The sequence below is a fragment of the Urocampus carinirostris genome, chromosome 3, assembly GCF_059441175.1.
Source record: "Urocampus carinirostris isolate Australia breed hairy pipefish chromosome 3, RoL_Ucar_1.0, whole genome shotgun sequence".
In the NCBI taxonomy this organism is placed as follows: Eukaryota; Metazoa; Chordata; class Actinopteri; order Syngnathiformes; family Syngnathidae; genus Urocampus; species Urocampus carinirostris.
This window is the reverse complement of record NC_142351.1, coordinates 20834991-20853234: the sequence shown is the minus strand read 5'-3', so window position 1 is coordinate 20853234 and position 18244 is coordinate 20834991. Positions and strand designations below refer to the sequence as shown.

Here is an 18244-nt window from a genome sequence, read left to right as displayed (position 1 = left end):
ATTGGGTTTCAAGACTTAGTTGAATAGTTGAGGGTATTTAACCCCTTACCGTTCCTGTATTATTCACCTGAAATCCCAATCCACATACCCAAAATAAATTGAATGCTGTTCTTGAACCGTTTGAGAATATGGACAGTTTTGGTTTCTTTTGAAAGGTAACCATCTAAAGTGTTTTTCCAATTTGAAATATTCACAGGAAGTGCTACAAACATTGAGTCATCTTTTTCTTGCAATTAAATGCCTGCAAAACAGTGTAGCATGGGCATCTTAGCGGGAAAACAGCTTAGACAATAGCTTCAACCCTGTCCTTGTAGCTCTTGAAATTTAATTACAATCTAAAAAAAACGATTCATCTTTCCATCCATTATCTGTGCCGCTTGTCCTCAGTAGGGTCGAGGGGGTGCTGGAGCCCATCCCAGCTGTCTTCAGGCAGTGGGCACGGGACACCCAGTTGCCAGCCAGTTGCAGGGTAGATAGTGTTGGAAATTAATTATCAAAATGTACCGTTTACCAAATTGTTTGAATTAGTTATCTGACTCCATTAACCAAACACAACCTATATTCACCCAACAATTTATGTGCGCTCGTTTCTTGGGGGAAAAATGATCAGGAAGCCAACATTTCCACACGGGGGCAGATTTAATTTTCCTAACAAAAGAGCTAAGTGAACTCCATCGAAGACGGCCGAAGAAGCGACACTGGAGTCCGTGTGAAGCCTTCTTCTGAGGTTCTTTAGCTTTCTCCTCTTGGCCCACGTCTCCCTGCAAGATGGTGTGCCCGCTCCTGCCATAGGCGTGCCAAGGAAGGCCCCTGTGCTTCACCTTCTCATAGACGAGCGTCCCGATGTCTGGGGTCCTCAAAACAACACCGAGCTTTTCTGCGTCATCAGGGCCGTTCTGCGTCATCAGCATCTGGGTGTGCTGATTATCTTATCAGCAGAACGTCCCGTTTCTGCCGTTCCTGTAAAGAACATTTTCCACCAGCCTGCCCTGACCTTGTACTACAGCCCAGTCAGTAAAAATATTTTGCATTCAATGTAATTTGTATTCAATCGTATAAAATCCTTTATAGTCAAATGTAGAAAATCCTTTATAGTGAAATATAGAAACTCCTTCAATAGTGACGGACAATTCACTCGCTCATTCACACCTCGGGACAATTTGGACCAGCCAATGAACTTGAACTGCTTGTTTTTGGAATGTGGGAGGAAACCGGAGTGCCCGGAGGGAACCCACGCAAGCACGGAGAAAACATGCAAACTCCACACAGGACGGTGCGATTGGCCGGCAACCAGTTCAGGGTGTCCCCTGCCCACTGCCTGAAGATAGCTGGTATGGGCTCCAGCACCCCCGCGACCCTACTGAGGATAAACGGTGAAGAAATCTGCAAAAAGCTCCTGAAAATATTTTATTAGACAGTTGTGGCAAGCGCCCTCTTCTATGCGACAGCGTGTTGGGGAGGCAGCGTCAAGAAGAAGGATGCCTCTCGTCTCAATAAACTGGCTAGGAAAGCGAGCTCTGTTGTGGGCAAAGAGATGGACAGCCTAACAACAGTAGCTGAGAGACGGGCACTGGAAAAGCTGCGGTCAATCATGGACAATCCATCGCATCTACTACACAGCATTATCTCCAGACAGAAGAGCAGTTTCAGCGACAGACTGCTGTCACTGTCATGTACTACGGACAGACTGAAGAGATCTTTTCTTCCTCATGCCATGAGGCTCTTTAACTCTACCCGGCAGAGTAAAAGCCCACAGTAAACCACACCACCTACATTGCATATTACCGAATCTTATTGCAATATGTATTCTGTGTAGCACTATTTAGTTATTCTATATAACACGCTACAGTGGGCATTTGCTCGTCACACTGGGTATTTGTATATTGTATTCTTTTGGCTTTATTATTGTATTGTTCTCAGCTCAGGGATGCTGCTGGAAATGTGAATTTCCCTTCGGGGATGAATAAAGTATCTATCTATCTATCTATCTATCTAGATAATGGATGGATGGATGATTTTTCGGTTTACTTTCTACAGCAAATCGGGAAAAATGAGTCATGATGTTGAAGTAGCTTTTTTCAAGTGTTTAATCCTATTTAGTTTTTATTTTAAATACAACATATGTTGCTTTTTCATGTCCAGTGAAATAGATGTTTTTTTCTGTGGGCTTTGGCACTGTTCAACAAGTAGACGGAGATGAAAAAAAGGAGTGACTTCATCAGTGAGGAGGGGTCATTTCTTTTTCTTTGAGACAATACATTCTGTTCCGCCTGAACTGCAATGAAGGAGCATCAATTTAGAGAACAAGTCACACCAAGCGGTCTAGATAAATACGTCCTCAAAAGAGTGTCTGGGATTGTCTTGGAATCTTAATGAAGCAGTCTTTTGTGTTTCTTTGCTGGCTGGAAAGGAGTCCACGGTGCTGAAACGAGCTCTCTCGGAGCTGAAGTGGAGGCCTGGCAGAATGTGACAGTGAGCCAGAGGAGGCCGTCAGCTTCCGAAAGAACAAAGTGATAATGGACGACACCTTTGAAGAATCGGTGTCGTGAGAAAGGATCAAGTGGCTAGGAACTTTTTCGGGATGTAAAATGCGTAGTTTCAAGCTTGCTTTAAATTGTTTTTGCACTAAAACTTTGATTGTGTTCAAAGGAAACTTTAGAAAGAAAGGCTTCTAAAAGAACTGAATCTGCTAACATACTGCAGAGTCTATTCAGCAGTGCAAAAGATATCCAACTGAGTGTTCAGCCAATAGATTTACTTTTGATTGATTAAAAGCCATTATAGGGGGTTGACAGTTATTATTTAGATTGCCTGTCTTAAACTCTTGGCCCGTGGGCCACAAGTAGCCCGCCACGTTCTTATATGTGTTCCGCGAGATAATGTTGAGAGAAGCACAAGATAAATATGAGTTGCACATGGAGAGCAAATGAGCGCAGCACAAAAAAGACTTCAACTTTTTTTGAATCCAATTGCAGAAATATTTACTCGCAAACACACGAATGCCGACAAACTAAAAAAACAATGCCTGAAGGCATACCTGCATCGTTTAAAGACATATTTTGTATTCCATCAAGTCTGCCCATAATTCCGCTTTAAAAATGAACAGACTCGTCAGATGACTTCCGGTATATCCGTTAGCTTCTGACCTTTTGATTGACACCACTCTAGACCAATTACACGCCGTTTTTCAGGGTCCACAGCCAGCATTAGCCCATAAGGGTGTGTATTGAACAAAGCGACATGACCTTCTTCGGCTTCAAAAATAAATCTGCATAATGCAAATCGAGATCAATTTTTACACACAAAAATCACGTGCGCTGGTGTGCACAAACAGTGATTGACTTCTGGAAATAAAAGTAAAATATTTATAACTCTTTCACAATATCTACAAATTGGCCAAAGTTGGAACACACGGTTGCAGAGTAAACTGGTCATCTCCAAATGGGCAGTTTTGGACATATCTTTAGAAAAATGTTTATAATAGAATCTTTCGTTTTACAGATTGGGATCAAATTTGACCTGAGACCAGGTGAGGCTTCAAGATATTGTCTCACCTGTTTTTCAGCTAAAATGCCCATGCTACACTCTTCTGCAGGCTTTTAATTGCAAAAATAAAATGCAGGCGAGAATAAAAACGGTCTACTTCTCTGTGTTCCAACTTAGATTACTCAATGTTAGTAGCAATTGATTATTTTAGTTTAGAACAAAACCTCAGAGTCTTACCTTTCAAATGAGACCAAAACCAACCACTTGCTCAGAACGGTTCAAGAACAGCATTCACTTTACTTTGGGTACGTCTTGGATTAGGATTTTGGGCAAATTTTACAGAATTGTTAGGGGGATTGAGGTGGTGTGCGTAACTTCAAAATGGTCTACTTTCTGATGCCATTTTCTGGTTGAAATATTTATTGCAGCCTCTGTCAAGCTGCTTGTATGGAGCATGCACAAACGTGTCTCTCTTAGACGCGCTCTCTTCTTTTTTCATCTTTTTGAGGGTTTGGGTTGGCATCTGGACTGCATTTGAAACAGTTCTGTTCTTACTTTCACCATTTTCATCCTACAATTGAAGAAAAATTCCAGCACGAGTGATAATTCACTCTCCTCAGAAAGCGCACTTAGTGAAGTCGAAGATCACATTTTTTTTTTCATTCCAGCCTACATAACAAAAATTCCTGCACACTGAAAGTTGAAGATGCCTAGCAGCATAGCTATTCACCTCTTTATTTGTTATTATTATTTTTTTGAAGGCCACCAGGGGGATTACCGTTGTAAGCGATGAGTGAACATCAGTAAGAGTATCTCTCATTGGCACCGTCCTGAGGCATAAAAAGCAAGCATGTCTGAGAAGTTGTTTTCCCAGTCAACTTTATTTAAGGAGCTGTACGGAATTTGGAAATTTGTTATTCTCTTCCAACATCTCCTTGCTTGTGTCATCATTGCAGCCGCAATCAGCTCATCCGTGATGCGCAAAGACGTTTTTTCTTAGACATTCTCAAATAAACTCTTCTCTTTTTATCTTTCTGGGAGTTAGAATTAACGTTTGGACTCTCCTCAAAGCAGGCCTTTTCTTACTTTCACCATTCTAATGGTACACTGACTAATAGAAATAAATTAGAAAAAACCTTTGGTGACGAGAATAACTCTGGCACTCCCTTAACCCCATCCCCAAACTTAATCCGTCCCGCCCAGAGCAGCTCAGTCAAGAGTAAGAGAAAAGCAGATAGGCGCAGTGGAAAATAACGCATAAGGGCTCTTTGAACTCAGTCGGGCATTGTTAACACATACTTAATAGAGAAAATATTTTACTTTCATCTATTTAAGGAAACCTCAAACTACGCACCCCACATTTGATGTTATGCATATGAAAAGGACAGTTTGTATTATTTAGCGTCTCATAGTTGTAAAAAATATACATTAAAAAACAATATTTATGTAAAAAATAAGCAAAAATACATGAACTATTATATAAGTGTACATTATTCATATCACGCAAGAAATTAACAGTTATAAAACATAATATTAATGGCATATTGTATGTTGTACTTCCAACATTACAATTTCCTCCGAAATCTGAAATTCATTGTGAATGATCTAGAAAAATACACCTCTCTTTACATTGATTCAACATATGTTTAATACAAATTTGATGTACCGTAATAAAAATACTAGTATTCTTACTATTGATGTATATGCCCAGGTCTGATGGTGGTATTTCTCTTTTGCCAAGGCAGTATTGAGAACCCTGAGTATTACTATGAATTGTGTTGAAAACTCAACAGATCAGTTGAGTCAATATCAATATAAAGAAGTAATTTACCAATTTGATTCTTCGCACCTTCAACTTGTAGGCCGAATGATTTCCAAAATCCACTAAGTAAGTTCTAACTTTATTTTGGACCTAGTCACTATGGGAATTTCTTTTTTAATTACCGGTAGTTAAATCTTTTCTCTTTAATTACACATGTTTGAAGTAAATATCTCATTTATTTCCACAAATAACTTGCATGCCAGTACAAAGATTACAGCAGGCCAACAAATAAACATGCTTTGTTTTGGTAGCATAGACAATGCTGAAAAAAATTACATTGGTAACACCAACAAACAGTCCTACAAAAAAATTCAAGAATTAAGACTTTTCGCTGACATATATACACAATATCCTAGAAAAAAATAACAATCATAATGAATCATACTAAAATAAAGCATTGAATCAATAATACACTGCATATAAGACATGCAGTCTGGTAAAATGGCTAAAATGAAATAGTATGCTCACTCTCTTGGTGCTGTGACATGCTACAAACCGTAACATTAGCAGCATTTGGTTGCATTACAATGAAGCACAACACAAACTAAAGTTAACTATGAAAATTTTGATCTTGCATTGCAAAGAGATGTTTTAAATAGTTAAAACATGATCTCACGGTTTAGCATAAAACCTTAACTCATGTTCTCTATGATAGTGCTGCAGTAACTCTAACAATATTGCTTGCTGGATGGGTTACAAATATTGATAATTCAATTTAAAAATGACATCCCAAAAGTTCTGATGGAAGGTACATTTCTTGGTTGGAAGATAAGACCCTATCTCAAATATTGCTACTGTATGTTTTCTTCACAAAATAAATAGACATAGTTTTCAAATCAAAGTCATCATCTTTAAGTGTATCAAAAATGCTAATGTTCACTAGATATTTTTTTCATTTGGTGCACATTTACAAGACAAGTTTTGAGGAAATCTTTCAATTTGTCCGATGTACCGATGAGAAAAGCTACCCCTTCAGTGGATTGAATAAATAAAAGAAAGTCTTTAGAGCCTTAAAAAAGTTGATTGGTTGGAGTCTATTATCTGTTTTGTTCAAGGTCTCTAGTTAGGTGAGCTGAAGTTTGAAAAGGACGTCAATATTTTCTGGCTGCGGGGAAGTGTGGAACTGTTTTGGAGAAGTGGCCAGACTGAGCATGTCAGGACTGATGCAGGGGCTCCTTGCTATGCAACATGCCCCTTCAGGGTTCCCCCTCTCCTCGATGGGCCAAGTCGGCCTCCCGGCGATGTCATCGGAACGTCCGAAGATTCCATTGCCTTGACTAAGGCGCTGGAGCCTTTGCCTCTCCTGCGCCTTCTTGGCTCGGTTAGCAATGTAGCGCACCCTGCTTTGGCTTCTGGAAGACGACCTCCGGATCGGTTGCAGTTCTTCAAAAGATTCATCTTGATATTCACTCGGTCTGGTTACAGGGACAAAATCACTGGCGTTGAGGGGCTCCACGTCTGTCAGCTTGCGCAGCTGCTCTGTCAGGTCACTGTTGGGTCGGGCTTTGGCTGGGGAGCCCTTCCTTAGATGGTCTTGAGTAGGTCTGACAATAAAGCTTCGACTAATGCTACGGTATTTGCTGTCGAAGGTACAAGAAATATCATCCGACGTGAGGTCCCCAAGGCTTTTGGACAAAGACGAGGCTGTTGTGGTAGGAGTCTTCGATGGAGACCTGGCTGATGACTGCTTGAGCCCTTCCATGAAGAGCCGGCTCCAAGTATGCCGTCTTTGGGTTAACCTGGAAGTTTGCTGGACGGGAGATCCTGGGTGTTGGTGTGAACTCTGAGGAAGATGGGGGTTGGATTTGCTTCTGTTGTCAAAAGATTTGAGTGTTGAATGGTGGCAGCCGGCACACGAGGGCTCCCAAGGGATGATCGATTTGGTAAGACCGTTCCTGGCTGGGGGGGTGAAGGACGAATCAATGACTGTATCGCTAGAAGAGACACTGGAGGCAGAGGACACACTGTCTCGGTGGCTTCTCGGATCGAGCTTGCTCCAAAGGCGGTCGTCGGACGTAGCGTCTGTGCTTACTTCAGCGACGACAGACTGTACCCTTTCTCGGACGTGGCTTTCGCTTTTTGTTCTCCTCAAGGGTGAGTGGCTAGCGGCGATGCCAGTCTGAGAAGTTTCAGAGTCACTTGCTGTTGTTTCAGTCTGCATTGATGCAGGGGCTAATCTGGGCTGAGACTTCAACTCTGTTGCATTGTTTGTTGTCTGAATATGAACAGCAAAGTTTTTCCTGTGGTGTTGTGTTTTCTCAACCTGTATTTCAGTACTTTTGGCAGTTTGGGAAACTTGGGGGACCTCGATCAAAAGCTCTTGTTCATCATACGCTGCTGGAAGAGACTTTGTCCGAGTGAGGTTTTTGCTTTTCGAAAGCACCGGTTTAGGGCTACTAGCTAATTGATTTGAATTCACTGTTAAATTTGATTCAGCATCGTTTGGAGTGGTCAGTAACTGCTGCTGGACTAAGTAATGCCGTAAGGAAAAGTTGTCCTCGGGAATGGTCCCAGAGCAGATGGAATGTGTCATTGTTGCATCCCTGGAATGTCGAGCCAAAAATGGAAGTGAAGCGGGTGAACTCTGCATTGTGGAACAGTCTGTGGAAGAAGGATAACATTACATTTTGCTCGTGGATGCAATAAAATGATCAAGTGTCTGACCTCTACAGATACTAAATAGGCAAAATATGCCAAACAGCGAAACACATTTGAATTGGATTGACACATTGACAATTCTTTGGGGTGACCAAAACCCACATATGTAAGTAAAATAACACTGGAACATAAATAACATTCACATTCAATCACTCATCTTTTAGGTCTGCATAGTGTTTTATAATGTTTGGAGCAACACAAACATTCTTTCTCCTGTTTAATCACTGGCAGCCCTCTGCAGTTTTTTACACTTAAGGTCAGATTTTTCTAGCATACAAAGCCAGAGTGAACAGAGGTTGTTTCCAACTGTATAAATCACGATAGACGAAAAGTGCATGATTATAAAAAGAGCATGCATAAATCACACTGGATTATAGAAGTATTGTTATGTTTAAAAAACCTTTATTGTCTTACAGCTAGTTGATTGGAAAAGACAAAGCTTCTGTCAAGTGCAGAAGACGATCATTCTTGGAGTACAAGAACCGGCTTTCGGCGCCAAAGAAAACAGATGTGTGGTGTACAAGAATGTAGCAGTTGTTTTTAGTGAAGACGATGCTAGCTTTCGGTGTAGAAACGGTCCGGGTCTTGAACATTAAAGAAAACACTTATTTTGGTGGATTCAAAGCGCAGCTAAGCATGACATGGATATGCATGATTCACTCCGGAGTAATTGTCATACAAAATGCTAAACTATAAAAAAATAAAGTCATGCTGCTTGAATAAAGTGGAATAAAATGCAGTAAAATAAAATAATGATTCTTATGATTGTCTTTGTGGTGCGGCTAGGTCTTATGTTTATGGTGTATTTGTGTTGTGTCACATTGGTAAAAATTGGTTAAACATACGTTTTTACATTACTTATTTCAAAATGACCTTTCAAAAAACATGCACTGTAACCAAATGGTGACAAATGGTGGACAGGCGGAAAGAACTGGGTAAGATGGAGAGCAATATGGGTGAATTTATCAGTGTGTCCATCAGTTTATATTTGAGTTTGTGTGCATTAAGCAGGTTTACCTGGCTCTGGTCATTCCCTCAATTCTGCACTAGGAACAGAGAGAGCGTGCAAAGGGGAAAAACAGGAAAAAGGAGTTCAGCCAAAATTGGAAAGAGAAGGAGATAGGGGGCTAGAGAAGTGCTTCCATAGAAAAGCATCAAAGAAAAAGTCTCCTTAATATGGATATAACTTCTACACATATGAAATAGTTGCACATGAAACTTTCTTTTAACAATCTCTATAAAACACCCAACGGCAAATAGCTGTACATACATTAGACAATTGCACTGAGATGACCCCATCCCCTCCTACATTCAAAACTTACCATTTATGTTATCTGTAAGACATGGCCAGGATCAGATTGAGCATTTTGGGCAAAGACAAAGACAATCTGAATCAAATATTTGCGACGAGAGGATTTAGACAGTTTATTTTGACCAGCAATAGGAAGGGTTGAAATGGGATGGTTTGCACTAAGGGAACTAGCGTTTGTGCATTCTAGGGGAGCAAACAAGATGTTGGCAGTACTGAAAAGATATAGGCTCTACTAGAACAATCTAAAAATGCTCTTGGGGCGACATATGACCCATCAACAGCTTACCGGCAACGAAGAGGGGCGATTTATGACGCAATTCCTCCATTTTCTGTGCAAACAAGGCGTTCATCTCACGCTGAAGCGTGCCCACCGCCCGCTTGCGACTGTCCAGGACAGAACTGCGAGGCAGCACCTGGAGTGAGTCGAAGCTGCTCAGGCTGCCAAAGCTGTCGCAGCTGCTGCTGTCATCACCAAATGAGAGCCTTTCATCGCCATCACAGTTTGCAAACGGGATGAAGGCGGGACCACAGACGGTACCATACTTGGGTACGGTCGCCTGATGCCAACGCAAGTTGGTCCTGCAGTCTGGGGTGAGGCTGTGCACTGGCGCAATTGTATTGGGGAAGCGCCGGCGGGGAACGTTGCAAGATAGAGCGTTCCTCTGCGACGCATCGGGCAGAGGTTGGTTGTGCTGTGCTGCCAGCGTTTGCCTGGCTTTGGATCTGGGGAAAGGTTTGGGTCGAAGGAAAGCCTGCGACGGGAGGACAAACTGGGCCTCCTTAGAGTGAGGGAGTGACTGAGAGTTTTTGGAGGAAGCTCCCAGCTTACGACAAACTGCCCTTTGCGTCTGAGGAGTTTTCTCATTTGAACTGATATTTCTGTCTCGGTTGTCCGACAATTTGGACTTTGAGACTTGCTTTTCTTCAACATGCCCATTTCTCTCTTTGTTGCAGCCCTTTCCGTCTGTGTCTGGACTTTCTCTTTCTCCAATCACACACGTGATACAATTTGAGGACATTCCCAACCCACCCGAGTTGTTAAGCGAAACCCGTGCAAACACCCCTGGCCTCATATCCGGATCGTGAAAGCGCAGTCGGCTGGCCCGTTTCAACGGCTCGCTCAGAGGACGGCGGGGAGAGAAACGGGGGCTCTTACCTTTACCCTCAGCGTGAAAAGTCCCATTGCTGTCAGGGTGTTCCCATTGGGCCTTGGTTTGACTGGATGCCCGTGAATCGCCATTGCGGAGTTGGGGTGGTGTTGGCTGGTGGGAGGAAGAAGCGGAGGCCTTGTCCTCAGACTCTCGGTCCGGGCATGTGCCCACTGACTTGCAGTCTTTGGTGTTGATGCTGATCTGGTCCAGGCCTTTCTTGACCTTGGGCTGGCCTTTGGTTGGCGCGCTGGCTGTGCGCCGCAGGAGGTGGGCACCGAAAGGCTGCTTACGGCTCTGCAGTGCAGCAGCATGGCTGTCGAGGGAGGCCTGCTTTGGGTTTCTGTGAAACAGGCCTTTTATGCCGCTGGCTGCTTTGGCCTAATGAAAGCACAACAAAAATTGCAAGTCAAACTTGTGCTGCATTAACAACTCCAAAACGACACCTCCAAAGATACAGAAAAAAATAAATCAAAAATGATCTTTAAATGCAAATGCAACATGTATTGGTGAAGTGAACATGCATATTTATTGAATAAATAAAACATGATATTTCCAAACACTTTTTTTTACAAAAACGGGTTCATTAGTTATCTCAAAGAACTTTAGTATGACTTGCGGTGAAATTAAAATTTGTGATTTGATTTCTGAATAATATACTGTATTCAGAACAAATAAAAAGAAATAGTCAAAAATACTGTAGACACAATTATGCATTGTATATAAGTACAACTGTTGATTGATATAATTCTGATTTGAGCCTCATTTGATATCTAGTTAATGAATGAATAACAAAAAATATCTGTTTATTGTATCAAACGCAAATTTTACCATGACTATTACACTAAAAGAAAACACGAGCTGCAAGGATGCATTAAAATTACTCAATTATAAATCATCAAGTAGTGGAACAAAATAAAATCTGGATCCTGATAAACATATTAAGTAAATGCATATCTACTTCAATACATTTATTTGGCTCTAAGGAATTTTATTTTGTGCAGGCACTAAGCAAAACATATTCTTACGTGAATCAAACACCCTTTTCCATTGTTCAATTTTAATAATAGGGAAAACTTTTCCACATTAACACTGTCATGCACAATACCCTTAAAGATATAATGTTTCCTCTGCCCTGAACATGTGAAATTGAATAAAAAACAACAACAAACAAACAAATAAACAAACCAATGAACAAATGCTAAATAAAATAACATCAACATGACACTCAATGACATTCAAAAAAATGAAACGACTGTGACTGTGTACAATATCAAACTAAATCATTCCAAAGCAAACACGGACACAGATTCACTTTAAAATGTGAGAAGTACATTAGAGCAGTCAACGTGTTGACATTTAGGTGAAACTCACACTGACGACAACAACAACAGGGGAAAAAAACACATTTTGATCCAAGAAATATGACTGAGGTATATGTGGCCGCAGTGATCTGAATCCAAAAACAAATTGAAACTTAAAAAAAAAAATAAAACTTTTTTTTCATAATTTTGCCTATGACTAATGTACTTTTACAGGAGATCATATGTCTTCTATATAATATACTGTTTCTGCATTTTTTTTTCAATACGCAACAGGCGAACAAGAACTTTAGGACTCGGATTAGGTCCTAAATGTAGAGGGCAGCGGATACTGCAGCGGATACTGGTATCGTCTTGCAGGATTTGCGCTCGTTACTAGCCGCAATTTAACCTAGGATACTCGCCCGTCCTTATTTGAAAAACGAAAAAAAACCCAGTACAAATCAACCCAAAAAAACAACAATTCTGTTATGAGACAGCTCCATTTCTATGTCAAACACACTGTCTTATTTTCCCATTATATACATTTAATAAAGAGGAATGGCCATGAAAACATGGTTGTATCTTGTAGTCATTCAGTTTTTTTGCACAGAAGTAATTCTTCTTAAACTTTTTTAAAAATGTGAAAAGACTATGAAATTTAGTTTTTTTGCAGGTCTCTAATACAAATTTAAAATAATCAGACAGAGAGGTAAAAATAGGACTCAAGTCCATACATTTGACAAATCTTTGGGAGCACCTGTGTCAAACTCAAGGCCTGTGGGCCAAATGTGGCACGCCACATCATTTTTTGTGGCCAGTAAGAGCTTAAAATGTCTGAGCATCTAAAGATAAATGGGTCGAAAGGGTGCTTTGACCATAAACAACCTTTCCCACAATGCATATCAACAAGGATACCTGCAAAGTGACGGTTTAGCGCCAGCTTGTCAGTATTTCCATATCAATACCAAAGAGTGGAATCCGAAGAATGACTGAGAAGATTTGATCATATTGTTGTATATATTAAATAACAGTACCAATCATATTTTTTTTACATTTATAAGTTACATTTGGCACTTTAAGGACAGCCATTACACAGATGTTGCCCTCGGTAAAAATACACTCCTGCTTTCGAGAAAAATACTAAGGTTCCAAAATTTGTATTGATATAATTAAAACATTAAAAAAGAAAGGAATTAATCTATTGCGATACATACATTTTTGGATGCTGGGATTTCCTGAGATTTTTCAACTATATACATAAGATACACTTGATGAATAAAGTGCAGGATAGGCCAAGCCTTCAATAACTCATGCCGGGCATGAGTTGCTTAAGCGGACACGAGGGATGCGTCAATCAGGCTCATGCAAGGTGCCGACTGGGTGTCACTACACCTGAGCTTTGAGTGGCATCTTCAATGTTCCTAAAAATGGCCTGCTTCGAAATGAACCGTTAGCTAAAAGAGGGTTCCACTGAGATCGCAGACAGACAGAGACAGAACGGGGGGAGAGATAAAGAGAATCAGATGGTGACATAAAAGGAAACAAAGAAATAAAAAGCACTGTGGTAGGAAGTAAGATAGAAAGCACAACAACAAGTTCTGCCAAAGTTCAAAACAAGGACAATATGAAAAACAGTTTTGCAAGAGACCGGAAACCGCTGTGTGCACTGAAAGAGGGGAAGCCACAAAAACATTTTATAGTAACAGCATCATTCTTTCTCAGAGTTTGAAATTCCAACAATACCCAATGACCCAGTCCAAATCCTACATGAACAATCAAAAATTAATCTACTTTTTTTCATTTGTAATCTATAAAGTACATTTTTAATCAAAATACCAGCTTTTAAGGTGGCCAATTCATAAATCCGACAGCGCTTGTTCTCAGCCAATCAGAACGTGAGGCAGACAACAGCCCGTGGCTGCTGATTTAGGTCGACCATATTTGTATCACAAATCAATGCACTTGTGATCCACACGCTTGTACAGTGGTTTGTATCAACATGGTTCGACGACGTGTCTGGGGCACCTGCAATGTAGATCAGAGGTATCCTTAGCGATTGTTTGGAATGAGGTCCGTCTCTTTTCCTCATCCAAAAACTAATCTGGAGAAATGTTTGAGATGGATAAAGGCATGCGGGCGCCCTCACAATCAACTCCATGTGCAGGGGGTTGATGGGAACCGGAACACAGTTATTTCTTCTACAGTAAGTTTATCATTTTTAAATTAAATTAAATTGAAGTTTATGCTGCTGTTGGGTCGGTGAGTTGTCAGTGAGAGAATTTGGCACCATGAGCTTCTGGCCATCGACTTTGTCTGATGGGACGTCAGAGATTGCCGTGTGCAGTTGATCCCAGTATTGAATGTTTATTGTGTAAAAATAATAATGTCTAATTTGTTTACAATCACTGGATAACTTAATTCTATGCGTTTTGAAGTAATAAGATTAATATCCATGGTAACCAATGCGGTCTGCATATAATAATTGACTCTTTTCCACTGACTTTTGGGATACGTTTGCATAATCCAGAAGAAATGATACAGATAGGCTATCAGGAATATCAACTAGAGTCCCGCTGTTGTTGTTTCGGTCACCATATTTGCTCCGCTTGTGATACATGGATACCATAACTGCGGTGGGTGTGACTTAGCGCTCTCTGTCGGATCTATGAATTATATCAAATCCACTTCGCTTCATGTCAAGTTAGTTAAAGGGACATTGTGTATTATTTAGCACCTCCTGGTGGCAAAAAAAATATTAACAAACAATTGATTTGAATAACAAGCAAAAATGCATGAACTGTCAATAAAAAAATGCAATTTTTAAAATACTCTTAGGTCATGAAATTTGAATTAATTCCGACATAATATGAGGCTCACCTAGCCGAAGCTTAAAAGTTTGTCCACGATCTAGCTGCTATGGGTAACCTCAACAATAAAAATCCTTGTGAAAGGTGGGGCGAAGAAATTCGAAGACCATTTGTACAGTTTGGTCACTTTCATTTCATGTTGTTTGTATTCTTCCTTGGCTTTGTAGAGCTTATTTTTTGTTGCACTACACGATACAGCAAAGTCGAGTGGTCAAATATTACTCAGTGTCCCTTTAAAGGACTGTGTATTATCACTGTATATTATTTAACGCCTCCTAGAGGTAAATACTTCATTCATTAAAAGAAACAATGTTGATTATTAATAAGCAAAAATACAATAAGTATTTTCGAAACGTGTATTTATTAAAATACTCGTAGGTTGAGACATTTTCATTTGTTCTACATATCATGAGTCTCATTTAGGGCACCCCCCATTTTACCCTCCCATGTTTTTCTGCTGCACTACAAAACTCTGATATCTAGTGGTCAAATATTACTCAATCTCTTTTTGCAGGGGAACTTAAATTACTCAGTCTGTAACTTTAAACAATTTAGTGGGTAGTGGGAGGTACTTAGCAATCCATGACATACATAACAATACCTACCTTACCAGTGATGTCATGTACAGCTACATGAACAAAGATGGAAGCCTCTTCCATACCTTCTAAGTACACATGGCGATAACCTGCACAATAAAGAAAACATTTACAAAATGTTCTTAATGCTAATGTGATTATAAATAAGCATTAGCTGGAACTACCACACAAGGTTTTACCTGGCATCATACTATTAAAAGCAATGGTCCGCTGCCCGATGAAGTCTTGACCAATGGGGTCGTGGTCCCACACCAGGAAACGCACCAGGGTCAACTCCGGCATGTGGATTGTGAACACCAGAGTTTCCTCCCACATTGGGTTGAAACCTGATTGATGATCCCAAATTTGATTTCGGGTTTTAGATTCACAACAGGTGTGTGAGAAATTAAAAGTAAGAAAAAACAGAAAGGAGCAAGTACAAAGAAGGTAAAGGCTGGATAATGTAGACGAGTGCAACGCGACTCGGAGCCATCAATTATTCAGTGTGCGTTTTTATGTGCAGACAGAGGTGTTGCATGTGGATGTCTCTTTGGACTCTACTCATCAATAATACATCTGAATCCATACAAGCATCCTGATGATGTACTCATAACAGGGGCTGCTTGATCCCTTAAAAATGAAAATAAATATTTAAAATTATGAATTTGGTTTGAATTGTATATTTAAGATCTCAGTGATCTATTAATTTAAAAAAAGGGTTCAACTGGATGATTCCTCTTAACCATAAACTAACCGTTGTCGTCCACCACTCGAGTTTGCTCCTTGGCGCAGTCCACCGGAAGACCAATAATCTCCACTTCCACAAATGGGTCGATGATCTGAAACAAGAAGGGACGTTATATTACATAATGATGATGCCATTTGATGGATGTAAGTTTCCTATGAAGAATTGTATGAAGGGAAGTATATATATCTACCTCTCCTCTGTCCCCCAACATAGAGTCTTTAGGCTTAGGAAGCTGTTGCCCACTGATGATTTTCAAAACCAGTTGTTTCTTCAACTGACCTGGCAGTGGCTCATCAGAATTCGGATTAAAGGCACCTAAAAGTACATGCGTATTATAGTATTTGAGTCAACAATTGACATGAATGTTTTCTTAGTTTCATCAACTGTTCCCCGTGGAATCTGTAACAAACTATGTTGCTTAAAAGCCTTCTACTTCAGACATCTATGAGCATACATAGTGGTATGTAACTAGACTGTACCTAACCTCACCCCGGGATTTTGATAGATTTTTCTGTAGTGAAGTCTGTGAAAACCTTAGATATGAGGGAGAATAACTGCAGGAATGTAAATGCATTCTCACCTTCACACATGCATTTGGGTTTGAGGATGTACCCGCAGTTGCCGTTGCTGTAGAACTTGGCCCTATTCAGTTGAAGGACTCGACCTTCTGACTGGTAGTTGAGTGCAACTGTGATACGGATAAATGAATTACTGATCGTAATTATCAGTATACGTAACGAAAGGACATATTTAATGATGCCAATCCTATAATTATGTTGTAACCCGTTTCCAACGGGGTTCTCTCATAAATTGCAACTTAAACACACTGTGATAACAGATGCAACAGAGCTTCAAGCAACACCTCCATCGAAAATTGACCTGTGAAAGATCATACCGAGTTGGCAGCCTGCATTCCAAAAGGGCTGCGGGTTGAAGTTTGATGAGTCCACACGGTAGGACGATGGGTAGATGCGTGACAGCTGTCGCTGGTTGAAGTGGTTGAAGGAGCTGGCTTTTTGCTGCATTACTTGATGGGCTTTCGTTTCACTCAGGGATGAAACCTGCCAGTTGCAGTTGGCTACCATTTGATAATACAGAAAAACACATATTTATATGGATGAGCAATTGAGAAATGGTGTCCGGTTGCTAGCAGCAAATTATCTATCAAGTTATACATTTGTAAAACAATTAGAAGATGTTTGGTCTTTCAGAAACAATGTAATATGAGAGTGTCCAGACCTTGTGCTTCGACATCATAGAGTCCCACGGAGCACGTGTACTTGACCAAGTCAGACAAGGCTCTGGATAATTTCATAGTCTTCTTCTTTCTAGAGAATGAAGACATGTGTAATATTGAAATTACAATTGTTTACCACTAGGAGCCACCAAATAAAACACACTGTCATTTTAAGTGCAATCCTAGAGGATTATAGACCTATTTATTATAAATTGATTGATTTTGATTCTCAATAGGTTTTTTTCAATGGTATTTTGTGTAGGGAATATGAAAAAACTATTTGAGCAATGGAATGTCTTTATCAGAACTTTTTTTGTGGCCCAATTTCACCCAGACCCTAGCTCCAGTTGAGTTTGAGACCCCTATTCTGTTCCCTCCCAAAAATAAGCGCTACAAAGCACAAGGAAGAATAAAAACTAGAGAGACTCAAGGTGACCATACCGCACCATTTGCCCCCCTCTTTTTTTTGCCCAGCCTTTCACAAGGTTTTTTTTTTTTGTGGGTGCCCTTAGCAGCAAGGTGGCAGTCAATCATGACAGCTCCATCTAGGGTGAGAGTCATTTTATGTTAAAATAATAATAAAAAAAAAAGACCTATGAATGTTTTAAAAATGCAGGTTTAAGTGAAAATTCAGTATTTTTGCGTGTTATTCAAATCATGAATGGAAGCCTATTTTTTAATACTATTAAGAGCTAAACAATAAACAATGGCCCCTTAAAATGGTGTACTGTACTGTATTAATATTAGACGGATAGATAGATAGATAGATAGATAGATAGATAGATAGATAGATAGATAGATAGATAGATAGATAGATAGATAGATAGATAGATAGATAGATAGATAGATAGATAGATAGATAGATAGATAGATAGATAGATAGATAGATAGATAGATAGATAGATAGATAGATAGATAGATAGATAGATAGATAGATAGATGGAGGGTTTCTCTTTAAGAGAAACCTGCTGGAGAAATATAAAGAGTTTTGATAATCATTTGTTTTCCTCTTTTGTTGCAATGCTCACATTTTACCTTTAGATGGCATTCCCCAATACACAATAAACATTGTTAGAGTACATTGGAA

General features: G+C 40.0%; 2 protein-coding genes and 1 non-coding gene across 3 annotated transcripts in view; all 3 read right to left on the bottom strand.

Annotated features, from left to right (window-relative positions):
• Positions 1 to 5464: 5464 nt before the first annotated feature.
• plch2a (phospholipase C, eta 2a) overlaps positions 5465 to 18244 on the bottom strand; it is a 46447-nt gene continuing 33667 nt past the window's right edge. The window contains exons 14-23 of the mRNA XM_088330994.1: positions 17160 to 17248; positions 16816 to 16998; positions 16501 to 16608; positions 16111 to 16235; positions 15927 to 16011; positions 15373 to 15519; positions 15203 to 15282; positions 13123 to 13200; positions 10435 to 10807; positions 5465 to 7909 (exon numbers count right to left, since the gene is read on the bottom strand). Coding sequence (XP_088187120.1) covers positions 6372 to 7909; positions 10435 to 10807; positions 13123 to 13200; positions 15203 to 15282; positions 15373 to 15519; positions 15927 to 16011; positions 16111 to 16235; positions 16501 to 16608; positions 16816 to 16998; positions 17160 to 17248 — 2806 coding nt within the window. The 3' untranslated portion in view covers positions 5465 to 6371. The remainder of the gene's footprint in view (positions 7910 to 10434; positions 10808 to 13122; positions 13201 to 15202; positions 15283 to 15372; positions 15520 to 15926; positions 16012 to 16110; positions 16236 to 16500; positions 16609 to 16815; positions 16999 to 17159; positions 17249 to 18244) is intronic.
• Positions 8997 to 10428, bottom strand: LOC148369074 (uncharacterized). Its single transcript, XM_088330993.1, has 2 exons — positions 9289 to 10428; positions 8997 to 9012 (listed from the first exon to the last, which is right to left on the bottom strand). The coding sequence occupies exon 1, from the start codon at positions 10349 to 10351 to the stop codon at positions 9521 to 9523; it is 831 nt and encodes a 276-aa protein (XP_088187119.1). The 5' UTR covers positions 10352 to 10428; the 3' UTR covers positions 8997 to 9012; positions 9289 to 9520.
• On the bottom strand, positions 18100 to 18154 carry LOC148369073 (U7 small nuclear RNA). The gene has a single exon (XR_015850169.1). It is a non-coding gene; the product is annotated as a U7 small nuclear RNA (small nuclear RNA).